Raw genomic sequence first — 25,363 nt, forward strand, 5'->3', positions numbered from 1 at the left:
AAATATCCATTAGTAGTAAGAAAGAAGAAGGTATAGCTATTCAAACACCTTGCCGGAGCAGAATAAAATGAACTAAAAATACGCTGTTTATGAAGGGCTTAAGATTAGCCCCTTGAACATTTGGTTTTATGTAGTAACGTGATGGAGCTGCTTGTAAGCGATGCTGTTGTAATTAAACAGAAATACGTTCCGTGTGAAATGGCCTATACTCGTATTTCCCATTACCCGTCTCTTACTGGAACAGTGAGTGTCTGTCTTTAAGAGGTGGTTTTGGGGGTGTGAACATACAATTAAATATGCTTATTAGAGGCTTTTCATGATCCTTTTGTTAAATATTATGGTAAACAGAAACTTGATTCTCTTGCACCTGGACAATTGGTGTGCTAATCCATTGTATTCTCTCTAATATTCTTTTTTAAAGGATCAATATTCTCTCGAGTTGAAGAAGATTACCTTTGGAGGATTAAACAGCTAGGATCACATTCACCAGTTGCTCTTCTGAATACTCTGTTCTACTTTAACACTAAATACTTTGGCCTGAAGACAGTGGAGCAGCACTTAAGACTTTCTTTTGGCACTGTTTTTAGACAGTGGAAAAAAAATCCTCTAACAATGGAAAGCAAAGCTTGTCTTCGATACCAAGTGTCTTCCCTGTGCAGAGCTGATAGTGAAGGTACTATGGCAGTTGAAAATTAGTATTGCAGGAGCATCCACGTTGTGATCCTGTGAGGGACACCTGAGCATCTTGCCAGGAGCCAGAGGTCTGCCTTTGCGTAAAGCTGAGCAGTTCAGCTCCCCAATCTTTATAATCAGAGTGCGTGGTCCATGGAGACAGCAGGGTCTCTGTGTTAAATGATCCCCCTGAGCCCACTGGTCTCCATGCTAAATGCTGTGACTTCGTTGTGGCGGTGGGTTGCATTTCCAGTGTGCAGATATGCATAGTTGTGGCAACCGCATTGCGGTACTTGGTGGGCTGCCCACTCTGGGAAGTTTACTGAAAATGTAAAGTAACTTCAAGTTATAGCTTAGATCTTGATTTTCTTCTTAAAGATAAAATTACTACTGGAAAAAGGAAACACGAAGATGATGAACCAATATTTGAACAAATTGAAAACACGTCTGATCCGGCTAGATGCCCTGTGAAAATGTTTGAATGCTATCTGTCTAAAAGGTAAGCATGCTACAGGGTGATGTGCAAGTGGTCTGGGGTAGACCTAGGTACAAAAGGCAAATATTTTTATGCAACATGAAAGATGCCCAAGTAAAGGGAATGGATTGAAATCTTCTGAAAAATACCTAAATGAAAGCATTGAAATCTCCTGTTCTGTATCTGGACAAGGCATGCAGAAGGTGTGGAAGCAGCAGAGTACTTCAGTGTAAGTTGTCAAGGACTTCATCTGGCAGTGATAGTATCATTCAGTTTTCTTAACCGGAAACACCAAGTGTCTCTGCAGAGCATTACCAGCAAGGGATCTGGTAGGTTTTACTGCTGAGGGTTACATTTGTGAGGTCCTTGTCTCTTCAGTAAAAATTGGATTGAGACAATGCATTTGCTTCATTTTAAGTCATCAGGAATCTGAAATTTAGATGCTTTTGAGATACGTAGCTTGAAAGCGTGCTTAAAATATTTTGTAGCAGAAAAGATACTACTGACAGTAGCCCAGCATTTAGAATAGCTTGTTACTTTCCAATCTGCACAGAAATTAATACATTAAAAAGAAAAGCTTTGGCAACTCTTAAAACCAATAATTCGGTAGTGTTTGAAAACAGGATTTCAGGGGAAATACTTTTCTTTAATTAGAACAGCCATTCAAGCGACTGATTTTAATGTAGTTACATAAATACAGGCAAGTGATACCAAAGGAATAAAATCACATTGTGTATACAACACAGGAAATCAAATGAAGTGTGAGACACAATGTGTGTTAGGAAACAGCATCTTACTCTTAAAGGTGAAGAAGTTGCACACAGTGTAGGTAGAAGTGCAAGCATGTGATGTTATAGAAAGAAGCATTTAAAGAGAAGCTTGTGGTCCGTTAATGCAAGGACCTGCTTTTCATAAACTCAGTTCTGACTGTTGCAGGGAGGGGTTTTTTGCCTTCACACAAAAGGTCATGGTTCAGAGAGGGTATATCGTTAAAAAGTTGAAGCTGGATTTTTGAACTGAGTTACACAGCCAGTAGTGGGGAGAGAACAAATATTTTTTTTTATTTTTAGAAACATCTCAACATTGGGGAGAAGAAGGCACTTAAGCTCACTTGGAGTATCGTTTATGGAGTGGTTTCAAGTCCTGCTGTCTTACAGATATTGGTCACCATTGCTAACTAGAGCAGCAGACTGCTTTTCCTGGTTCCACTTCTAATAACATACACCTCCCGCCTTTCATGAAATAATTTTAATAAAATATTTTACACTTTAAAAGCTATTGCAAAATTTAAACTGCTGTTGTAATTTAAGGTAATACTGTAAAGCTATTGTAAAATTTAAGGTAATGCTAGCTGTTTGACATATACTTGGCAACTAGTGGACAGCTGCAGCTGTCCAGATCCTCTCATTCACAGCTATCGAGACTGTATCATTGCTTGTTCCTATAAAAATACTGGCTTGTCAAAAATGTAGGAAGGAGATTAAAATATTTAAATTATTAGAATATTTTGAACAGTCATATTTTGCTTCTTACCTGATTCTTAATCTGATTTACGTGGGAACAGAACAAGCCAACACTTCCCCTAGCAGGTGAAGAAGAGCACCCGATACCTTACCAGCCAGTTTGGGAAGATGAGCTGGTAAAAATTTTACCAAAGACACATGAAATGGAGTTGACTCCTGACGTTTGCAGTATTTATGAAGGAGGGAGCATGAATGAACACTTCCACAGGCAGGGTTGCAAATTATTTTCTGAAACTTGCCTAAATGGACAAAATACTAGAATTTCCTTAAAGGAGTCTTGTGTAGTGGGTTAGATTATGTGTCTGAGCTGGATCAAACTGAAAGTATAGTGCGTCAGGAATTAAGGGATTTTAAGACTTAAAATGACCAGCCTTTCAAGGAAAATAAAAGGATGGATTTTACCACCTTCTTGTATTTTTGTGCAGAACTGCTGCCCTTGATTTTCGAGGGAACCCCAGGTTCCACATGCAGAGATAGCCATATCAGGCAGTGGTGCAAGTAATTACTGATACCAAAATACGTCGATCAGTGGTTCCTGCATAGCTAGCAAGTACTGTCTGGTTTAGCAAGTCCTGGATCTGCAAATTTTTGAAAGCTGGAAGAGTCTGTGGTCTCCTGTGTGCTTGTTAAGTCCCAGGCACCTGCTTTTGGCTGCTCTGAGGAGGTGGGACTGGCTGGGCTTGGGCCAGACCCAGCAGGGCTCCTTCTATGGACGAGACCACATTTCTCCATGTTAATTTTTTTTTTTTTTGGTAACTTGCTGAGGTGTACAGTTAAGAGTTTTGGTTTTGCGGGATATTGAAACTGCTAATACTGTTTTATCTTGTGAGGGTGTTTTTCTAACCCCCTGTATTTTCCCCCTTGCAGCCCACAGAATCTGAATCAGAGGACAGACATGTTCTATCTGCAGCCAGAGTGCTCTGTCTCTGCAGAGAGTCCCATCTGGTACACTGCGACTTCACTGGACCGCAACACTTTGGAAAATATGCTCGTACGGGTTCTTCTAGTAAAAGATATTTATGATAAAGACAATTATGAACTGGATGAAGACATAGATTAAAACAAACTTCCAAAAACCATCAAGAAAACAAACAGCATTAGATATAGTCATGCTGCTAGACCTTTACTATGGAAAATATTTCAAGTTTACCCTTTGTTTTATGAGTTTTGTAGCAGTGTGTACCCTCAGCTGGGTATTACCATGTAAATAGTCCGTGAGTGAAAGTTTCCATTATTCTGCATAGTGGTTTTAGGATACATAACAAACACATTTCAGATTCTTTTTTTTTTATTATTTATTTGATTAGATATGTTTGTAACTTTTTACATTGCAAAATATGAATGAGAATGTTCCATGTGTATTTTTTTTTCCCTTGTAGTAAGAGACATTCATATTGCACAAATCTGCTGTTGGAAGCTCCCTTGAAAGGAGGCTCTTTTAATGGGTTCTTAAACCGGATGGTTGTGTATGGGTAGCACTACTAAAGTTTAGAACTTGCTGTGTCTTTCAGAATTTTTAAATGAATTGTAAACTAATAGGTTTTTTACTTTTTAGTTACTGAAGCCTTATAAGGTTATGTAGAGAGATTCCATCTTATGTACCAAAAATAGACAAAAGAGAATGCTGTCGATATTGGTGTACTGTAATGTGAATCTATTCTGGTGAAAACATTATTTTTTTTTTTGTTGCCCTTATTAAAACCTTAGTGTCCTTTCCTTATTTGTGACTCTCTCTCAATTGCCCCTACAAATAATAAATAAATATATATATATAAAAAAATAAATGAATATAAGCTTAAAGCATGTGGTCATCAAGACATGTATTTTGTAAAAAAGAAAAACAAAACCAAAAACCCTTCAAAAAAAACAAAAGGAAAAAAAAAAAGAAAAAGAAATGTCTGATGACAATGCTACATAATTCTTTTCCATCTTTACTTTTCTGACCATAAATACCAGTACCTCATATTACTGTAAATCTGTCCTTTGTAGCCTTAGAAGGGATTTTATGCTGTATTATGTAAAGTAATACAGTATGCTAAATTTTTAACTTTTGTTGTTTGTCCTTGCATTGTTATATGTAAATACAGTCAGTACTTGACTATGGGTGGGAAAATTCTTTTACCCAATGCCTCCGTTCAAAAGCCATATGAGATGTGAAGTTGCAGAAAATGGAAAGATGATTTTTTTTTTGAAGAAAAGTCCTTTCATTTGTTCTATATCCTTTCATTGTGCTTACTTTGCATAAGGAGTCTGATTTCCGGATACACGTTTAGCTGCTTAACTTTTGTTACTTGGTCTGGTTTAACTGATGCGAGCAGTATGGTGGTTCATGCAATGGTTTGCTGTTGTACTGAAAAAAATGTAGTAGAATATTCCACTCTAAAGTAGTCATAAGTTTGGCTCTCCTAAATGGCATTAAGCATCTGCTGAGAGGAATCATCTACTAAAGGGGAAACTTTCTATGTATATATATTACCACCTGAGGATTTATTTCTTGCAAGGGCTGCATGGCTTTTTCATTTTCCTTAGCTTAAAAGAACACACATAGGGATGCATCTTTCTATATAGAGAAATAAAGCTTCAGTTGCTTTGTTTGGTTAAGCAATTTTATTTAAATTTCTGCTAATCTTACGTGTCCGTGAGTGTGTATTAACTTTAGATATACCACTATTCCAAAAGTAGATTGAGATGTATATGTTTAATTTTTCTTTTTTTTTTTTCTGGTGGCTCTACCCTTCCTGTGAAAACAAGAAATACTGCACAGCAGCAGTGAGCAGATCACTAATGGTTTCAGTGCCCTTTTCCCTTTGTGAGTGAAGACACAAAACTTACTTCATTAACACTTGCTTTTTTTCAAGCAACAGCCACAGAATGTGCCCATAATACATAAAAGTATGAAATCAGGAATTGTAATCATAGTTTTGTTCTGGTCTGTCCACTTGAACACCTGACTTGACCATAAGTTAAACTTTACATATGGGAATCATTGTTACTGATTACCTGCCTGAAACACATAGTGTCCTTAACTTAAACGTGTGTTTAAATAAAATATTTCAAGTGTTTTGATAAATAGCAATAAGGATCACTTGCACCCCCTTCCCTGTAGCTTGGAGTTCAAGTACTTCAGCAGGGTGTCAGTCATTCCCTGATCATGACCATGTTTAACCACAAACACACTTTTGTAAAACTACAAACTTTTAATGTGAAGCTTAAAGCACGCTAAATCAAAACTAAAGTGTGTTGAGTGTTTTGTCTTAAACATTGAGTTTGAATTCTTGTTCTCATAATCAGATTACAGCTATTCTTAAGTAATGTCAGTTTTTAATATGGCAGGTTGAACGATGAACATGTGTTTTGAATGTCATTAGAAAATAATGCTTCCCAAAGTTTATCAGAAATCACATTATTATCCTAAATTCCTCCCATTTTCTACCCAAGATTCCACCTTCCATCAGTAACAATATTTGTTAGGTTTTGAAATGGAAAGTTTTGCATATATATCAGTGTTGGAAATACGAAGGTGGTTGTCAAGAAAATAACTTCTATCCCAGAAGGTGGAGCTATTCCATCATCAGCAATAATGTTTTTCAAGCAGTTGGTGCATTTAGATTGGATGTTGTAAACTGTGGAGGTATTACAGTCAAGAATGCGTCATGGTTCACTGTATGCATCTTGTTCCTAAATTTGAATGGTGATGCAAAAAGCAATAAAAGGCCTTAGTTCTGAAAAAGCAAAGACATGCAATTTTATAGTAGGAGTTCAGGGCAAATACTTTTTCTTTGTAAAACTGTCAGCAGCTGGTCTAGATTCAGGTTGGTATCAAGGAGTTACCTGCAGGTTACCGTGCAGGGAAACGTGATGCCCCGTGTTTCTACACAGAGCTTCCAAGGTAGTAATACATGTCGGGAACCTGTCCTTGCTTTCAGCCTTCGGAGGGTGTGAAGTGGCATCCTGGCCGCTTGGGCCATTCCTGTCAGCTCTGGCAGGGCTCACCTGAAAAACGTGGCACGGGGACTGTGCTGCTGTGCCCGCACAGAGCCCTGCAGGTGGCGCTGGCGGTGCGGTCCAGTCCAGGCAGGAGTTCCCAAACTTCTCAAATCATGCCAGCGTGTGCTCTGTGTCCCTTCGGTTTGTGATACAATATTGAGCAGTTCACAGGTGAAATGGTAGCCTTAAGATACGAAGGAAATCAGGTGGCAGCAGCAGGCAAATTACATAGAAAATATAGTTCAGTGTGAGAAATCGTGGAAAATCCGTGCCGTTGTCAGGAAATAAATTTGCTTTGTTAGTCGTCTTTTTTTTTTTTTTTTCTATAAATAATTATGTACAGTCATTGAGGAAAGTGCTGCTTTTTGTAATTATTAAACTAAGCATAAATTATGGCAGTTAAATTTTATTCAACAAAAGGTTGTGGTTGTGGAGTAGTCCAGTGTGCTGCAGTATCAATTATCTTTAAAATGCTCACAGTGTGACTATAATGCAGCAAAAAAAAATCCTAGTATGTGTGACTCTGCTGTGAGGCTGTGTGAATAGGTGGGGAAAACGGGTGGCCCATAAACCTTGTGGTCCCAAAAGGAGGTGGTGTGTGGAGTGGAAGAGAAAAAGCATGAGTGGTGGTGGGCACTCAACCCATTTCCATTTTTGCTGACCTTGTTTATTATATAGAAGCTTGGGTTTTTTCTTTTACGCTTTCCCATTTTTGTCTGTTACTGTTAGGAATTGCAGTTAAATATTTTCATTTCCAGTTCTGAAAACATTCACTTCTCAGTTCGTTACACTCCTGCTGTGCATCATGTGGTATGTGTTACATGTAGGACTGAGCATGATGCAGAGTGGGAGCTTCTTGGTTTCTCTTGCACCGAGGACTGTGGGGGCTTCCAATGAAACTGAAATTGAAAGCTTCTAAGTCCAAGAAGTCATCAAGATTTAAGAGGCTGTTCTGTCATCGTATGTGAAACAAGAGTCTCTGGGCTGTAACAGCAAACGCTAACGACGTTTTGGAACCATTAACGTTTGCGTTACGGCGTAGGGTTTGTGTCTTCTGAGGGCTGTGAGTGTGGCCGCAGGGCAGGACACGCTGTCCCCAGGGGCTTGGTGAAGTGTGGCCATTTCCAGTTTCTTGGGTGACAAAAAAATATTTCCTCTGGCAGCTTTTAAATTTGAAATGTTGAAACCTGAAAAGCCGTGGCATGGATGCTTGAAACCAGCGTGTAATGGGGAATGTGCTTCAAAGCTTAGGCTGGCGTTAGCGCCTGCAACGCTAATTAGCCATCTCTTTGGACACCCGTGAGCACAGAGCAGGCATCTTGCAGATGCGCAGAGATGACGTGGGGATTAGTGCCTGCTCAGTGCCTGCTCGTGCTGCCCCGGTGGGAGCCAGCAGCCCCTGCCACCAGCCCCTGGCAAGCGGCTGAGCCCTGGTAGGGCCCCGGGCACCGGTGGGCAGCGCTGCCCCTCTGCTGCCTGCGGGCAGGGCAGGACCCACGCCGCGCCTGCTGCTGTCTCTCCTGCTCTGCCCTGTGCTGCCAGGGAGCTCCTGGGCGCTTCGGAGTTTCTAGATGTTGGTCTGTGATGGAAAATGTGTGTCTGCAACGTGAGCCGAGTTTGTGAGTGGGTGCGAAAGGAGTCTTGGACTTGGAAGGAGCTGAAGTGATAATTTCACCTCTTCCTTATCCCTTAGTAAGGCGTAATTGCACCTTAATGTTACCTTTACAAAAACCTCCCTTCTCCCAGGCAAAAAAAAAACCAAAACAAAAAAACCCAACAAAAAAACCAACAGAAAAGATTTGAGTGAGATGCTAGTATGGTGAAGAGCTTGGGGCGGGGAGGAAGGGGAGAGACCTGTGGTGGTGAGGAATGTTGGTGTTGGTGGGCAGGGGGAGTAAGCACATATGCGGGAAGGAACAGAAAAGATTGATTGTATCCATTTAGAACAATAATGAGGTTTAGAAGTGCAGGTTTAATTCGCACACTGATGGTGCCTTTTGAGCTTCTGTCACCTGTTCCAACTTTTGCCGTGTTAGCCTGGCTTGAAGAATCTCACTCGGTGGCTGCTGTATGCTGTCAGTGGACATGGAGATGTGGTATATATTTAAAAGGGCTTAGCCTGGCTAGTTGTATTTTCAGGATATCTATATGTTGGTGTTTCCAAACACATATATCTGGGAAATATTTTTATTTCCTTACCCAAGAACTAGTTGTCTTTATGGAGCAAAGCCACCAATGCAGCAGTCACGGCACATTTGCAAGTGTATAATTCAGGTAGGGAAGGGTACAGTTAAATCACTGTATTGCGTCCCAGGTACCAATACTGCTGGGCATCACAGCACTTCAACAAGTTGTTCAATCAAATGTTTTTCTATCTCCAGTGTCCTTTTTTTTTTTTTTGTGAAATGAAAGGAGATAATTTCTGAAGGTAGCAGAGTCCTTGGAAAAATCCTTCAAGGATGCCATCGGTTGTTTCCTCTGTAGCTCGCAGGAGGATGTGAGAGCTGGCTACGGGCAAGGAGCCACAGGGTAGCCCTCCTGTTTGTCATAGCTGGGAAGAGCTGCATGGACTCTCTTGCTCCCTCATGACGTGTGGGTTTACCCAGGCAAACCAGTACTGGTGGCAGTCCTGGAAACACTGTTATGCAGAACAATTTCTGCAGATGTTCACAAAAAGCAAATAAAGAAAATTGGAAGATCAAGCTCAATTTTGATTCCTTGTTCAAATAATTTTTCAACCTCCAAGCATGTGAATATGAATGGGACTTGAACATGACCTGAGTTTTTCTTTCTCTGCGATGTGGTGTTTCTTGGAGGAGTGGCATGTGGCACTTGGTGAGGGCCATTTCTGGCTACCACTGTGCCTTGGGGCAGGGGGTGATCTCAAGGCAGCAGCAAAGCTGCTATCTGCCTTCCTGACACAAGTGCTGAAAGCGTCCCAGAATTGCTTCCCAAGTTTAAATCTTTATTGTACTGTTTTTACCTGCTTTGACCCAAAATGGTGAGCATTTGACAAAAGGGGAGATACTTGCAAATGCGTGTCCCTCTGTTTCCCAGTGCTTACAGCTGTGCGGGGGTGAAAGCTTTGGACATTCAGGCCTGCTGGTGCTGAGCAGGGGAGCCAGCACCTTGGGCTTGAGAGGTCTGGAAAGAACAAAACCTAGCGTTAAACTAGCTCCTTCCTTGAGCTGCGGTTGTTTGCGGAGTTTGAGTTTGTACACTTCAAAAAAAAATCATTAAAAAAATGCTTTGATGGCTAGTTCTTCCCAAACACAAGCAGGCTGTTTAGATTCCTCTCAGAAGAACTCAAGGATAGGTCTTCTCTCCAGTACCAGGAGAGTTGCATGTATTAACATCTTCTTCCTCTATTTCTGTATGTATGTATTTATTTAAATAATCATTCCTGGTTCACAGTCAGCGGGGTGGGCGTGGGGGAGTGGGTTGTGTCACATACAATCCACCTACATACTTGTAAGTTCTATATTTTGGTTTTACACTAAAGCTCTGGTTCGTAAAACGTGCAACCTCTGTGTCCTTTTTGGGAAATGAACAGGAACATCCTTGTCATCTGTGTAATTTAAATTGCTGACATTTCATTTGTGCCAAACCACTAAAAGTGCTTTACTGGTTTAAAATATGAAATGTTATTTATTTCTTAGTATGTTTTCTGATTAAGTGGTATGCTTCCTCCAGTCACAAAGAATGATTTCTGCTTTCAGCAGGTATTATGCAAGGCAACGTAAGTGTAGTATTTGCATTTCTAATCTTTAATTCATACTGTTATGAATACCCTACCTGGAAGTGAAGAGGAAGCTTTTCAGCTTAGGATAAAGCGGTTTGACTAAGGCAGAAGAAGGGGCCCACCATTACTGCAAAATCATCAGCCTTGGTATCTCTGGGGAAAAAAAAAAAAATATACCAGAAGTCTTCCCTCCTCATTACATCTAAAAACATGTTCTTTTTGTCTTTTTCTCTAGCCCCAGACATGACATCCACATTAGTATGTAACAACTCTATGGTGGTAATCAAAAGAATAAGTATCAAAAGATTTACAGTCTGATTATTCATTAACTTAAGAAATAAAACTTCCTGATGAGTACTGGCTGTATCAGTGATCTTATCGGGATTGAAGTTGGAGGTTTTAAAAAATAATAAATGAAAAAAGACAAGTTTTGAAAGAGAACAGGAGGAAGGGCAGTCTTTGATGGGCTTCACGTTGGCTGCAGGAACTGAAAAGGAAATAATCTGAATTTCCACCAGCGTGTCCATTGAGTTCAGGTTGGCTGGAGGACGGGAGCCCAGGTATCTTTTGCAATGTACAGGCTTGTTCATACGCATGTTCTTGTATCTGGGACAGCTCCTATAGACAATGTACTTGAAGTGATATACTTAAATACCTATAGATTGCACTAGGTATTCATATATGTATGACTGTTCATTCAGAAAGATGACCCTGTTACACTGAAGCAGTAGTCTCTGCTGACCTTCAGGCAAAAAGTACTTCTTAGGTGAAGCCCAACGTTTATTTTTACATGCTTAAAAAAAAAAAAAAAAGGTTTGCTCATCCCCAGGGGTGGACATTCATGTCTGTGTCATTGGTGTCTCATCATGAAATAATGTGATTTCTCCTTCAGCTTCAACTGGAGAGTCCCACAAAGGAAGAGAGGAGGAGGTTCCAGTCAGCACGTAACTCCTCACATCAACTAAATCCCCAGAACCACAGGCAATAGTTAGGTGAGTTAAGTTTCAGTACGTTGCCAGAGTAAGAGAGAATCCTATAAAATTCCTTGGTAGCTCTGCAGTCAGCTTAACAAGAGACTGGCCTTTGTGCTGCAATTACTGAACTTTCTAAGGATCAGAGCCTAGCAAAGATGTGAAAAGGATTTTCTGGAAGAAAGACTGAGCAATTTAGACTGTTTAAGCTCAGTAGGGAGGAAATGAGTTACAAGGGTGTTACTACAACTGTCAAAGTGAAAGAATTCAAAATTAACAAGAAAAAAGCAGTCCCCCCCTTCACAGCATGTTTTGCTACTCCACAGAAATCCATTGGGATGTGATCCCTGGAGGGGAGCCGTGCTAAGTCTTGTAGGTAAGGGTGGATAGTTTTTTTGCATCAGGAGAAAAATCGCAGAAACAATGTAGTTTTTTATCACTCTGTATTTTTTAAATGCACGCCCATGGTTGTTTTTTTAAGCAAGTAACTCAGCTCCTTCTACTCCTCCAGCAGCACCCTGGGACAGATTTCTGTAGTGCAGAGAGAAACAGGTGTGCAAAAGGGTCTCAGAGGAGCCAGACCATCTATTGAGTTGTTTCATGCTCTGCCTTCCCAAGGGCTCAGCCATTCCCAGCACAGGGAAGGAGGTTCCTGCATCAAGGGGGAGCTGTCTTGCGCTGCTGTAGTCTTCCAAGATGAGAGTTACTAGGAGGAAAAAGATTCCTTGGTGCCATTGGCATCCCCACTGCCACCATGGACTAGAGGTGCACTGACAGGGGCTGCATTTGGGCTGGTGGAAGAGGCTGGGAGCTGCAGCACCATGCTGCTGGCCGGCAGGATTGCAGGTGCCCACCCTGGAAAGTGCCTCTCCAGCCCACTGTTGTGTTCTCTTGTGTTTGGCTGCTCCTGTCCATTAGTTCCTTCTCACTAATGAAGTAATTCCCATGTCCTGCTGGAAGAGATTCCCACTCACAAGGGGCAAAGCAGTGACAGCTCCACCCTGGTGCCACAGGGTGACCAGTGTACCCTGCCTACAGGCTTCCAGTGGTGGAAGCAGCCATCAGGAGACTTGGGACATCACAGATCTTGCAGGGCTTGTGGTAGGAACCACATGAGCCTGCAAGGCCAGGAGGGTGAATGGTGTGAGACCTCCTTCCAAAATCTCCAGGGTAGATTTGGGCATTAGTCCAGATTCATGTCAAGATGCCCCAGATGTTAATGGATTTCAGGGTGGGAGCTGAAGACAGCGAGCTGTAGTGTAGATGTGTTGCTCTCCTATATATCATTTGCAGGAGGTGATCTGCCTTAACATTGCAGTCCTGGGGCATACTGGTCCTGGCAGGGTTTTGATGTTTTGTGCCAGCAGAGCCTGAAGGTATATCCATCCAGAACCTGCTGTGATTTCTCACTTGCATCACGGTGCCTGTTAGAGTTGTGCCGTAATGTTAAAAAGAGCAAAATACTAAAAGCAAAATGTGTTTATGGGTGTCTCTGGCAGTGGGTAGCCACATGCACCAGCCATGCCTGAGAACCTCTCTTCTAGTCTTTTTTTACATCTCCCAGAGAAGCCTGCCCTAACGGCAGTGCCCCTGGCAGACCTCAGGAGTGCCTGTGAGGGATAAGGAATTTGGCATGAGCTGGGTCATTCGAATGCAGCTCTGAAAGCTCTGCCACAGCCTGGGATTGTGTGATTCTCAACTTCTGGGGGAAATTGGCATTCAGCTTCCCAAACTGTATCTTACAGAAAACACAGGTACCAAGGAGAGTGCTAGGAATCCTTCAAGGGCATTTTGAAGATGAGCATTTGTAGTCCATTGTTTCTAGTTCATGACAGTCGTTTTGCTCAATTATTGCTAGAGGAATCAATAGATCCAAGCTTCTTGTTTCAGAAAGGGAACTAACACGGTAGTGAAGGCCTTCGAAACGGCTTTAGTGCTTTGCAAATTGAGATCATGACTATACCAAGTCATGGCTTGGACTCTATAAATGGTCCGTTTCTCTGTCTGTGGTTAAGAAAGGCAATATTGCCAGGGTCAAAAGGAAGGGTTTATCCCGGAATGCCCAGCAAGGTACCAGATTAATTTGGTCCGATTCAAGAAACCCCAATGTTGTCATCACAATGTTTTAACTTCTGAGAAAAATCTCTCTTTGGTACAGGAGGGGAGATCAAGCACAGGAACCTCATCTTTTCATGAATCATTTTCCATGCACAAGCAACTGGGTTTGGTCATACAGAATTCCCAAGTAAAAGCTGATTTCCTATGGACGTACCAGGTGATAAATATCATTGTGAGGGCAAGCGTCACCCAACGGCAGACACATGTAGCATGCATGTTTGCTATCAGTTTCACTAAGATACATTTTCTCAGAAGGAAACTTCTGTGGTCAGGGCAAGGAATATGTGACAGGAGGCAATGTCAGAAACAGTTATGGCTCTTGGTATTTTTCTGACCAGCACACAGCAGATCTTTGAGATGGAGAACTTGGGCTGTTTTGTTTGCCTCGAGTGTCAAACTTGTTGAACGAAGTCGTGATTGCTCTTTTGCCCCCTGCACACTTCTGGAGATGTTCTGCTGCCCACCAGGCAACCCAGACTCCCCACCTCCTCATTTTCAATAGAAATACCAGAAGTGCTGCTGTCTTGCAGCAATTCATCCAAAACTGTACCTCTAACAGGGGTAAGAGGCAGCAGATTTCTTCAGCTGGTATGTGGCATTGGTTAAAAAATAATCATATTTATGATGTTTTTAGAAGGCAGCCCTTTATGCTTACCCCAAACTGAGGTATGTCTTATGTGAATGGGAAAAAAAGCCTGGCTAAGGAATGCTGATCTTGAAAGAGGAACTCTATTTTTTTTTTCTTTTCTCTTTTTCATTTCCTGCCCACCCACTCCCCTACCCCGCACCCCCCGCCCCGCAGGTAATTTGCAGTATCATAGAAAAAGAGGAAATGCTACCTGGGCTGCTTGATGTTTGACGCTCAGAGGGAAGTACAAGTGCATCCTTCATCAAGTGAGGAATCTCATCTCGGAGTTGTTCCCATGGTAGTTTACATCACTCCCTGGAACTGAGCTGGTCAGCAATAGCCTCTGTGAGAAGGCATCTACGTGACTTATCAGTGGTGTGGACCCAATAGCCAACAAACAAAAGAAATGCCTATATTTTTCTAAATTATTACACAACTGATTTAAGGCTTATGGAATTTGTATGTGAAACTGTTACTGAATACAACACGTAAGTGGTGGCCATGATAGGGAAGAAAGCACAGGTTTCCTTTCCTTTATTTTCGTGCTCTGACCCCCAGCTGTGCTCATTTTACACTTTATCTGTCCTAGAGACTTTGCCTGCGCTATGCCAAAACATGACTGCTCTGACAGACTGGGTGGAGCCCCATCAATTGGAGAAGGTCCATCCTTGCTGTAGACCCATGTGGCCTGAAAGAAAATTGACTGGCTGGTGACTACCAACCAACCCGAGGTGCACCTGGACGTGCCCTTTAGGACTAGACTAGTTGCTGACTGGTGCATCAGCATTTTTTGCCACCAGCTTTACTGTATGGCATAAGCCTGGGTGGCCAAAGTGGAAGGGAGGGAGGACAGAAACTTGTCAGCACCTTTTTACAGAGGCCTTTTCTGGCTGCCACAGAGCAGGGACCTCAGCATATTTTCTCTACTCCCAAGAGCTCACCCTGAGCTCATGGAGAAAAGGAGTCTGTGAAGTGACTGCTAGCAAAACTATTTTCCCAAATAGTCTCCCTTTTCACAACTGCCTGACCGTTTGCAGGGCTGCTCTGGTTTCTTTTCATGTGTTCTTCCAGGCATATGAAATTCCTCTAAACTTGCCTAGAGCAACCCGCCGAACCCACTCATCAAACCACAAACCTTTCTGCACCAAGTCAGGGATTTGGGGAGTTGCCATGTTACTCTCACCGTGTTGCTACAAGCACAGGCCACCACCAAACAGCTACTCCTGGGGCCAAACCCTGTGTCACCCACCCACCTCCCACCTTCATCACTGTGGGTTTCTAAGGGCTAATACTCCCCTCTGCTAGTGGGAATATTGTGAGACAACCCTCCTTTGGCCCTGATAGTGAGACCCATGAACACTGGGAATACAAAACAGGTCCATTCCTTCTGCTAGTTACTAAATGCATGATACAAGCACTGGAAACCTGATAAAAGAAGGTGTTTCACAAGGGAGAGGCAGGGAGCTTTTACTTGAACTGCAGTGCAAATTCCTCAAATTGCCTTTGCTTCTTTGTGTTGTGGTTTAACCCCAGTTGGCAACGAAGCCCCACGGAGCTACTTTCTCACCTCCCCTGGTGGGATGGGGGAGAGAATCAGAAGGGTGGAAGTGAGAGCTCTTGGGTTGAGATAAAGACAGTTTCATAGGTAAAGCAAAAGCCGTGTGTGCAAGCAAAGCAGAATGAGGAATCCATTCACCCCTTCCCATCAGCAGGCCGGTGCTCAGCCATCCCCAGGAAAGCAGGGTTCTGTTACTTGGGTAATGCCTAATGGTTACTTAAGAAGACAAATGCCATCATTCCAAACATCCCCCCTTCCTTCTTCCCTCAGCTTCATATGCTGAGCACAATGTCACGTGGTATGGAACACCCCTTTGGTCAGTTGGGGTCAGCTGTCCCAGCTGGGTCCCCTCCCTATGCCTTGTGCCCCCCCAGCCCACTCGCTGGTGGGGTAGTGTGAGAGGCAGAAGAAGCCTTGGCTCGGTGTAAGTGCTGCTCAGCAGTAACAAAAACATTTCTGTGTTATCAACACTCCCAGCACAAATCCAAAACATAGACCCACACTAGATACTATGAAGACAACTGGCTCTATCCCAGCCAAAACCAGCACTCTTTGGCAAGCTAGGAAGCATTTCCAAGCCAGGGGGAACAGAGGTCTGTACCTGCCACAGCATCGCCTGTTTGCTGGTTACGAGAGAGCCTGGTGGTGATTGACCATGTGAAACCAGAGAACGGCACAGTGGGAAACTGCCACACAAGGAAGGCAAGAGACCAGCATGGCTGGGTCAAGACCAACTGGTCAAACTAAAGGGCGAGAAGGAAACACGCAGGCAGTGGAAGCAGGGATGGGTATCCTGGGAAGAGTATAGGGACATTGCCTAGTTGTGTAGGGATGGAGTCAGGAAGGGCAAGGTACAGCTGGAGCTGAATTTGGCAAGGGATGCAAAGAATAGTAAGGGCTTCTACGGGTATGTCAGCCAGAAAAGGTCAGGGAAAGCGTATGCCTCTAATCAGCAAGACTGGCAAACTGGTAACAATGGAGGAGGAGAAGGCTGAGGTAGTCAACAACTTTTTTTGCTTTAGTCTTCGCTGGCAATCTCTCTTCCCACACCTCTTAAGTGGATTGACCACAAGATGGGGATCAGGGGAGCAAAGTCTTTCCCACTGTAAGAGAAGATCAGGTTCATGACCACCTGAGGAACCTGAGCATACTTAAGTCTATAGGACCTGATGAGATGCATCCCAGAGTCCTGAGGGAACTGGCTGACGTAGTTGCCAAGCCACTCTCCATAATACTTGAAAATTCACAGCAGTCAGGTGAAGCCCCTGGCAATGGGAAAAAGGAAAACATTACAGTCATCTTTATAAAGGGTAGAGAGTAGGACCCCGGGAACTACTGACCTGTCAGCCTCACCTCTGTGCCTGGGAAGATCATGGATCAGATCCCCCAGAAGCTATGGTGAGGCACATGGAGGACAGGGAGGTGATTCAAGACAGCCAGCATGGCTTCACCAAGGGCAAGCCCTGCCTGACGATCTTCATGACCTTCTACGATGGAGTGACTGCATCAGTGGACAAGGGAAGAGCTATGGATGTCATCTGTCTGAGCTTCTGTGAGGCCTTGGACACTGTTCCCCACAAAATCCTTCTCTCCAATTTGGAGAGATACAGATTTGATGGATGGACTGTTTGGTGGATGAGGAATTGGTTGGACAGTCACATCCAGAGGGTAGTGGTCTACAGCTTGACATCTGGATGGACATTGGTGACAAGTGGTGTCCCTCAGGGGTCCATATTGGGACCAGTACTGTTTAATATCTTCATCAGTGACATAGACAGTGGGATCGAGTGCACCCACAGCAAGCCTGCAGACAACACCAAGCTGAGCGGTGCAGTTGACACACCTGAGGGATGGGGTATCATCTGGAGGGACCTGCACAAGCTCAAGAAGTGGGCCCATGTGAACCTCATGAAGTTCAACCAGGCCAAGTGCAGGGTCCTGGGCTGGGTCAACCCCTGGTATCAACCCTGGCTGGGGATGAAGGGCTTGAGAGCAGCCCTGCAGAGAAGGACCTGGGGGTACCGGTGGATGAGAAGCTGGACGTGACCAGGCAATGTGTGCTTGGAGCCCAGAAAGCCAACCGTGTCCTGGGCTGTATTAAAAGAAGTGTGGCCAGCAGGTCAAGAGATGTGATTCTGCTCCTCTACTACACTCTTGTGAGACCCACCTGGAGTATTGCATTCAGCCCTGGATCCCTCAGCATAAGAAGGCCATGAACCTGTTGGAGTAAGCCCAGAGGAGGGCCGCAGAAATGATCACTGGAACAGGTTGCCCAGAGAGGTGGTAGGTGCCCCATCCCTGGAAATTATCAAGGTCAGGTTGGACAGGATCTAGTTGAAGATGTCCCTGCTCATTGCAGGGGGGTTTGGACTAGATGATCTTTAAAGGTCTCCAACTTTTCAATGATTCTGTGATTCTCCCACCAGGATCATGTTCATTAGCAATCTCTCAGCAAGTATAACACACCTGAGACAAATAGACTTTTTCTTTTAACAGAGAATGTTCTTTTAGTACTGAGCATTTGGCAAAATAATTGTATTTCTTTCCAGTATCAAACCGTACTTCTTTAATACAAAAATACTACACGTCTTTTAACCTTTGTAAGAAGCTCATCTCGTAGCAGCTGCATCGCCTGCTGCCAGGAGGTCCTGATCCAGTGGTGACTGTAGGAAAGGAAAGCAGTAACATTGGTTTCCATGAGCTTTGGACATAGCTCAGTGGTCATATTATGGTGATTATGTTTCTTGGTTACAGTGAGACTTAAATCAGTTAGATTTTTTCTGTATTGTGGGAACATTAACTCTGTTTACTATATGTTGCTGCAGTCTCTGCCAGATTTGACTTAGGTCAGAAGAAGTTCAACAGTCATCTTCACAGAAGAAACAGTGTGTGTCAGCGGGCAAGTACCTTACATATAATGCTACTCTGTAATTTCTCCTCATTGTTAACATAATTTTCAGCTGTTCAATCTTCCAAGTGTTTTAAAAGAGATTTTTGCTAAACAGGAATCTCACTGGCAGTGCCAGGCAAAATAGGTTGTGATGTACAAGGGAAGGCAGACCACAGTGTGGCCATCATGCGTTTCTCAGCGAGGCAGACAAGCATGATCAAGAACAGATTGGGAAAATTTCAGAATTACACAAGTCCGTGGCAGTTGGTGATGATTTTATTTTCATATATGAATTCAGGTAATGAAAATCAGTTTCTTAAATAATATGTGATGCTGTCAGCACCTAAAATGATACTGTGTCAATTGCATTAAAAGATAAATGATGCATCAGAGCTATCTACTAAAGTATATGCTCTTGCAACAGGAGGCAATTGTTTGAAATCTTTTTCTTTCTTTTTTTTCAACAAATTTGGTGTTGCTGACAAGACGAGAGCCTTTTTATGCCATTGTGTGAAGTGTCTGAGATGGTCACGTGGGTGCACGCACAGCCAGTGCCTAACAAAGCCCGCGGTGCATAATCGACACCACACACAATGAAAGCTTGATGTAACCACATTTTTGTTAACTCCGTGAAAACTCAGGAACATGAACAATGCAGTTCTCAGAGGGTTTCATATTAAAGTGAAATGAGATACACTAATTACATAGTACTGTTAACAACCAAAAGATCTCAAAAAATCAATTTGATTTAAGAATGAGCGAGAAAACAGTAATCTAATTTCAACTCCCTTCTTTTCCTGAACTTCTGTTGCAATGCTGCTGTTTTCCAGGCATACAGTTGTGCTACAGTAAATCGGGACAAGACACAGCCCATGTTGACCAGACGAATTCAAACAAAAATGTACAATTAAAAAGCAGTTGGGGCAAGGGTGGTGGGAATTTTACACTGCACATTTTTCTTTCATATTTGACAGACTAGGAAGAAGTGAAGCAAAGCAAAGGAGTCCTGCAGGAGACCTGCAGCTCCCCCCCAGCCATGGGCCATGGGGGCACCTGGCCTGGAGGAGAATGACCTGGGCAATGATGATTTGACATCTGACTCCCTCGGCATGGAAGTAGAGGTGCTGGGAGACAGCACCAAGTCCTGGTGGCCTGGGAGGGGTGGCTGGGTCTGAGATAGGAAAGGTTCCAGCCTGATGGGAATGCTCTGCCATCTCATGTGAAAGTTAGTGCAGTTTTCCCAACCTTCCTTTGTGAGCAGCCACACAGGGGCCGAGCTCCCTCCACGTGCAGAGTCCCAGCAGCACCAGGCTGAGGACCATGCACCATGGATACAGGAGCACTGCACCGGGGGCCATGACCACACTGCAGAGGCACCATGATAAGGACAATGGACAGCTTACACAAGAGCACCACACTAAGGACCATGTGCCATGTACACCCGAGCACCACGCTGAGGACCATGCACCCTGTACACAGGAGCACCACGCTGAGGACCACGCACCACATGTTGGAGCAACATGCACACAGGAGCATATATGGGAGCACCATGTTGTGGACAGGTTTGGATGGTGATTGCAGTTTTTGTCTGTGGCGGTTTTGGGAAATGTTCAGAGGTGAATTGGGATGACTCGCACTCAACATCACCACCTCCTCCCTTGCATGCAAGGCGATTGTACTCTTGCAAGGAGAAATTGCTGGCCTAGACTGGCCATGCTCATGGCCCTGGAGCCCAGAGCAGGTAGAGTCTGCAGGCCAGAGGAAGCCTTAGCCACGTTTCCTTCTGTGTTTTATGGAGAGCATGTCTTGGCTGGGAATGCTTTTCATCAGGGAAGAGGAACTTTATCACAATAAAAAGAAGGTGCACACTTCTGGGATCACTGTTGGAGCAGCGTTGTGTTTGTGGCCTTAAGTTGTCTCTGCTCGAGCCCCACAGACACTCATCACAACTGAGGAACAGGGTCTTTCAGGCGAAGGTGCAGGAAGAAGTTATAATGGAATGTATAACTCCTAACTGAAGATGAGAGACCCGGGTGACTCAGGACAGCAGCAGTAAGGAATGGTGTGGTCTGGAGCCACCCAAACCACTGACCAGGGAAAAGGATGTGGGGGAGGCTGGGGAGGGAATGGGGTCTCAGGCTGGGGGTGCCTATCCAGCGCTCGTGACACTGGTGACTGAAGCAGAAAGCTGAAGAACCAAATCTAAAGAAAATCATTCCAAAGGAATGAAAGGAAAAAATTACTCTGAAAGCCAGTGCTCTGCTGCCTGCTGGCAGCCACCTCATGGGTTCAGCCTGACCTGCTCTAGGCTCTCTGCAGGCTCAAATGGGGGATACTTGGATAACAGATACCTTTCGTGACTTGAAGATACACAGAAAAAACATTGTGGCTTTTCAGACCAGAACGCAGCATGGTGATGGCTCTTGGAATGAGAGAGGTTGAACATCACTCAGTGTTTTATATCACCACCATGCTCCATTAACAGAGCAGTGATTAAGGGCTGTGAGGAGAGAAGTCCCCTCCTGCGATGCTGGGGTCTCCATCACAGCTCACCCCCTTGGCTCCCTCCAAATTCAGTAAGAGGACAGGCAGTTTTGGGGCACAGCGCTCTCTTTTGCAAATCCCAGTGCAGATAGCTGAAGCAAATCAGATGAATCACACTGCAGAAGTGCCTGTTTCTCCTCGCAGACAAGCTGAATGCCATCACAAATGTGTTTAAATGACCCAAATAATTCTCAGGGTCTCTATTTCTTTTATCTTCTTATCTTTTTATCTTCTCTACTTCTTTTTCTAAATGTAATAGATGTAAATATCCTGACCTGTCAAAATCAAGAAGCTGTTGTGGAGGGGTGTTAGAGGAATATTTCCGTGTTAATAGCCATATCACGTCTGGTGTTTTCATAGACCATGTGAACGTGGGTGTCCTGAGCTGGCTGCACTATGGCTTTTCTGTATGGCTATGAGCAAACAAACAAAGAACCCCCCCCGGAAAACCAAAGGAATGAAGTTTCCCTTCCTTGCCTGGGTGCTACAGAGCAGGAGGAGATTGGATGCTGCCATGACTACCATCACATAAGTACTTAGATACTGCTTGAAATGATCGTTTAACTATCACTTCTACTGAATAAATGCTGATGCAATGGTAAAATTACACCATGAGGGTATGGATTCTGGAAGAAATGGAAGATCTTTGTGGTAGCCAGCACAAGGATCTGGGTTTGGTGGGCAGGAGATGAGAAAGGGCTCCCTTTCTGTGGGGAGGAAGCCTCCGACAGCTGCAGGAATGGTCACACCGATTCCCACACCAGTCTCTTCACATGTTAAAGCTCTGTGGATTAAGTGCAAACCAAAAGGGATGGTGGCTGACTGATGCCCATGGGGCTGGAGCCAGGTAGGAAGAGAGCCATGATGCAACAGAACTGTGAAAGCTATGGAAAGGTAAGGATATCATCAGCCACACTGAACAAATAAAAGAGATCCACTGTAAGGCAGCCCTGGAACCTGGACTTTTGAAGATACAACAAAAAATACGTTAATGTGAAAAAAGTCCCAGCCAGAATAACTACCTTCTTCAAAATTAGCTGGGAAGATTTTGTTTAATTTTGAAAACCCAAGCAAAGTCCCCCAGGGGAGGTGTAAAATATGTCGGAATGTCTCGTGGTTCTGTGCACAGAGTTTGTACACATTTTTTGAAGACTATGAGAGGTTTGGTTAAAGCCTGAGTCTAGCTTGATTTTGCAATGTATAACTTTTTTGTTTGTATAATTTTTGCAATATAATTGTATAAATTTTGTTTGTATAATAATTTTGCAATGTAAAAAGAGGCCACTGGAACAGATTGTCTTTTCTTCCCAGAAGAAAACATGAGCAATTGAGAGAGGAGCGATAAGCCCTGTAGAGTAGGGTTTTAAAATGAAGAAACTGAGGTCTTGTGATTCAGATGGATCAGGATTTTTTTCCTCAGGAAGGGGAACTGCTCTTAGGTAGACACAGGCCGTTATTGAGCACCTGGATTTCAGCAAAGCTGGAGAAGATTTGGTTCAGAAGATGAATTAGATCATTGTCTCAGCCAAAGGTGTCACATGGCAGCTTGCAGGTGGCCATGCTTGGGGCCCAGAAGCAGGGTTACAAGGACAGAGGGACATTTACTGCCTCACCGCAACCACACCATGCACCTGCCCAACAGCTTTAATTCAGACCTGCTACTCTCTATGGCGATTCTAAAACTGGTAAATAAAATAAAGCCCAGACCAAATCCCCAGCCTTGAGGCACCAGGCAGACAGCACCCGCCGTGCTCCGAGCCAGCCCTGGCTCAAGCAGGTCTGCAGTGGACAGGTGGGTGGCAGAGCCTGGAAGGAAGCAGCATGGACATCAGATGCTGGCCCTCACAGTCACAGTCTGCCACTTCAGTTCTGTCAGGAGGTGACGCCCATCAGACAGGCCACAAGGGGAAAAACAAGCATAAACGATGGCAATGTGAAAAGGGTAATGCAGGCTCCTAGATAGGCTTTTTTTAGTGAGTAAAAGAGGGCAACAAGTGAAGAAAACTGATAGGTGCAAATGTTAAGACTGATTAGGAGTTAAATGAGTAATGATGAGTACTGATAACTAAGTGTGAGTAGCAGAGAAACAGAAATATCTGTGATAAACCTCAGGCTGAGGTTTCTTTGGAGCTTGGGCTTCCTTACCATATCTCCACCTGAAAGCTTTTGGGGCAAAACACAAGACGAACAGGCTGTGGCACCAGCACACGGTGCCAGATCCCCACAGGCTAGCGGCGAAGCCCCCTTCCCTCGCCTGCAGCAGGGCTGCCTGCCCCCCTCCCGCCCCCCAGCACCCCAAGCTGGGCAGCAGCCTCCCTGCCCCTCCGCCGGCCCTGGGAGCCCATGGCACAAACCTGCCAGCAGTTCAGCTCTAGCAAAGCTTGTTTTGCACAGCTTCAGGCAGCACCTCGCTACCTTATGTTTTCACGTTGTTTTGATATGCAGATCTCTTAAAAGAAACAGAGGAAAAAAGAAAGAACTAAACCAGGAAAGATCTGGTTTGGTTGGTTGTGTCACTCAATAGAGACATGAAAACTATCTTCCAGATGTTATCAACGAAGCTGAACCATGAAGGTGCGCTTTTGCTTCATTACAGCTTCGTTTCTTTCCTAAGCAATATGTCAGCACTGCATTACCTATTACAAACCTAGACAGAAAGATCTAATTGGTAGCCTTCAACCTTTTGATATTTATCCTCATCATATATTACCAGCATGCCAAGAAAGAACATAAACACCACTAAACAGTGACAGTGTGTAAAGTATGAAGCTGATACTGTGTTAGATCAGGTTGTCTTGAAGGGTGTCCTGTATTTCTGGGAAAGAAGGTTCTTGCTCGCTGGTTTAGTTGTTCAGTGTATTTTAAACACATCAGGACATTTTTTTTGGAAGATGGAGATTTCTGTCGAGTGGTGTTGGCCAGACTCCAGATTTCTTCTATTCATCTAGAGCTATAATAGTACTGAACACATAGCTGTGAGTGTGAAAGCAATGTTCACCCCTGCATTTTTGTTTCTGTTCAGTCCTCTTGTCCTTTTAGACAGCATAATAGAAGTGCTGCAGTAAGCAGGGTCAAGTAGGATATGCCAGTGAGAAATGTTAAAATGAGACTATAGGCTGCGATTATGGGCTCTAATGTGTGGTGAATCCTTTTTAATCACATGATATGAACTAATGTCACCATTTATTATAAAACAACAAAGTGTTCAGCTACAGGAGGAATAGAATGGCTGACAAGTGCATTTTAAAATGTTTTGTTTAAGCAAGTACTGTGTGATCTTTTTAGATAACCAGGAAAAACTGAAGTTAAAATAAGTGCAAGTATTTCCAGCTGGTTTCATTTAGAACAAGTGTCTTTTCAGGGCATGAGGCTTCATCCCCTGAAAACGGGACGTGCAGTCAGTATCCACCTCCATCTCTAAACTCATGTGAAAACTAAACCTGGTTATTTTGCTAAAAAAAAAAATAGCAAAAATTTAAATAGTGAATTCAAAATGTGTTATTAAAATTGTAAATACAAAAAGTTCAACTCCAATTCTTTTCTAAAATTATTTCTAGTGGTTATTTAATTTTAACTTTCTTAAGCTATAGACTTTGTTTTATGCCAATATATAGGAGGAAAAGTCTGAAAATACTACTGTCAATTTTGACACTTCTTCAACTCTCCATCCAATCTTCTAGTTACGTATATCCAAAAATGTTTCTACTGTTTAAGACAGTCAAAAAGTATTGTATCTGAAGGGAAGGTGTGTGGAGAGACATTCCAGTGCCATAACATCACTCAGAAATCGTGGTTACAACACTGACACCAACGTGGGGGCCAGTCGGCCCAACCACCCCCGTTGCTCCAGATCCTAGAGCTGACTTGACTATATTCTGCCTTATATGACTAATCTAGTTCGTTTCTTACTTAGTTTAATTCACAGGACTAGGAAATGGCAGTAACTCCTGGCAGGGCGTAGTGAGAATGTCAGTGGGAAGCACTCACTTCAGTTGCCAGCAGCCAGGTAAACTTGTTTGATAATAAAATTGGGCGCACAATCTCTCTGGGTGGCCTTTTAAATGGCTTGGAAGTCCTGGTTGGAAGTACAAAGGAGTTACGTTGACTTCCACTGTCTTCTGCCATCCTAAACCAGACTTTGTTGTGCGTCCCGTCCGCAATGCACCGCAGCTTTCTGGAGCAGGTAGCGGCACTACTCAGCTCATCACCCTGCTCTCTGAGCATCAAATTAGAACTGAAAAATACTATAAAGCTG

At 43.5% G+C, this 25,363-nt stretch overlaps 1 protein-coding gene across 16 annotated transcripts in view; it reads left to right on the forward strand.

The window, feature by feature from the left end:
- The window catches only part of ZMYM2 (zinc finger MYM-type containing 2), a 117,421-nt gene extending 112,150 nt beyond the window's left edge, over positions 1-5,271 (forward strand). For 15 of the 16 annotated variants that reach the window (XM_080377224.1, XM_080377221.1, XM_080377223.1 and 12 more), the window contains 3 exons: positions 422-673; positions 1,051-1,171; positions 3,538-5,271. In XM_080377224.1, coding sequence (XP_080233350.1) covers positions 422-673; positions 1,051-1,171; positions 3,538-3,730 — 566 coding nt within the window. In that variant the 3' untranslated portion in view covers positions 3,731-5,271. Of the gene's footprint in view, positions 1-421; positions 674-1,050; positions 1,172-3,537 lie in introns of those variants that run through there. The other variant, XR_013926348.1, reaches the window with a different exon arrangement.
- Positions 5,272-25,363: the final 20,092 nt, after the last annotated feature.

Source organism: Falco punctatus (genome assembly GCF_963210335.1).
Source record: "Falco punctatus genome assembly, chromosome: 2".
NCBI classification, from domain to species: domain Eukaryota; kingdom Metazoa; phylum Chordata; class Aves; order Falconiformes; family Falconidae; genus Falco; species Falco punctatus.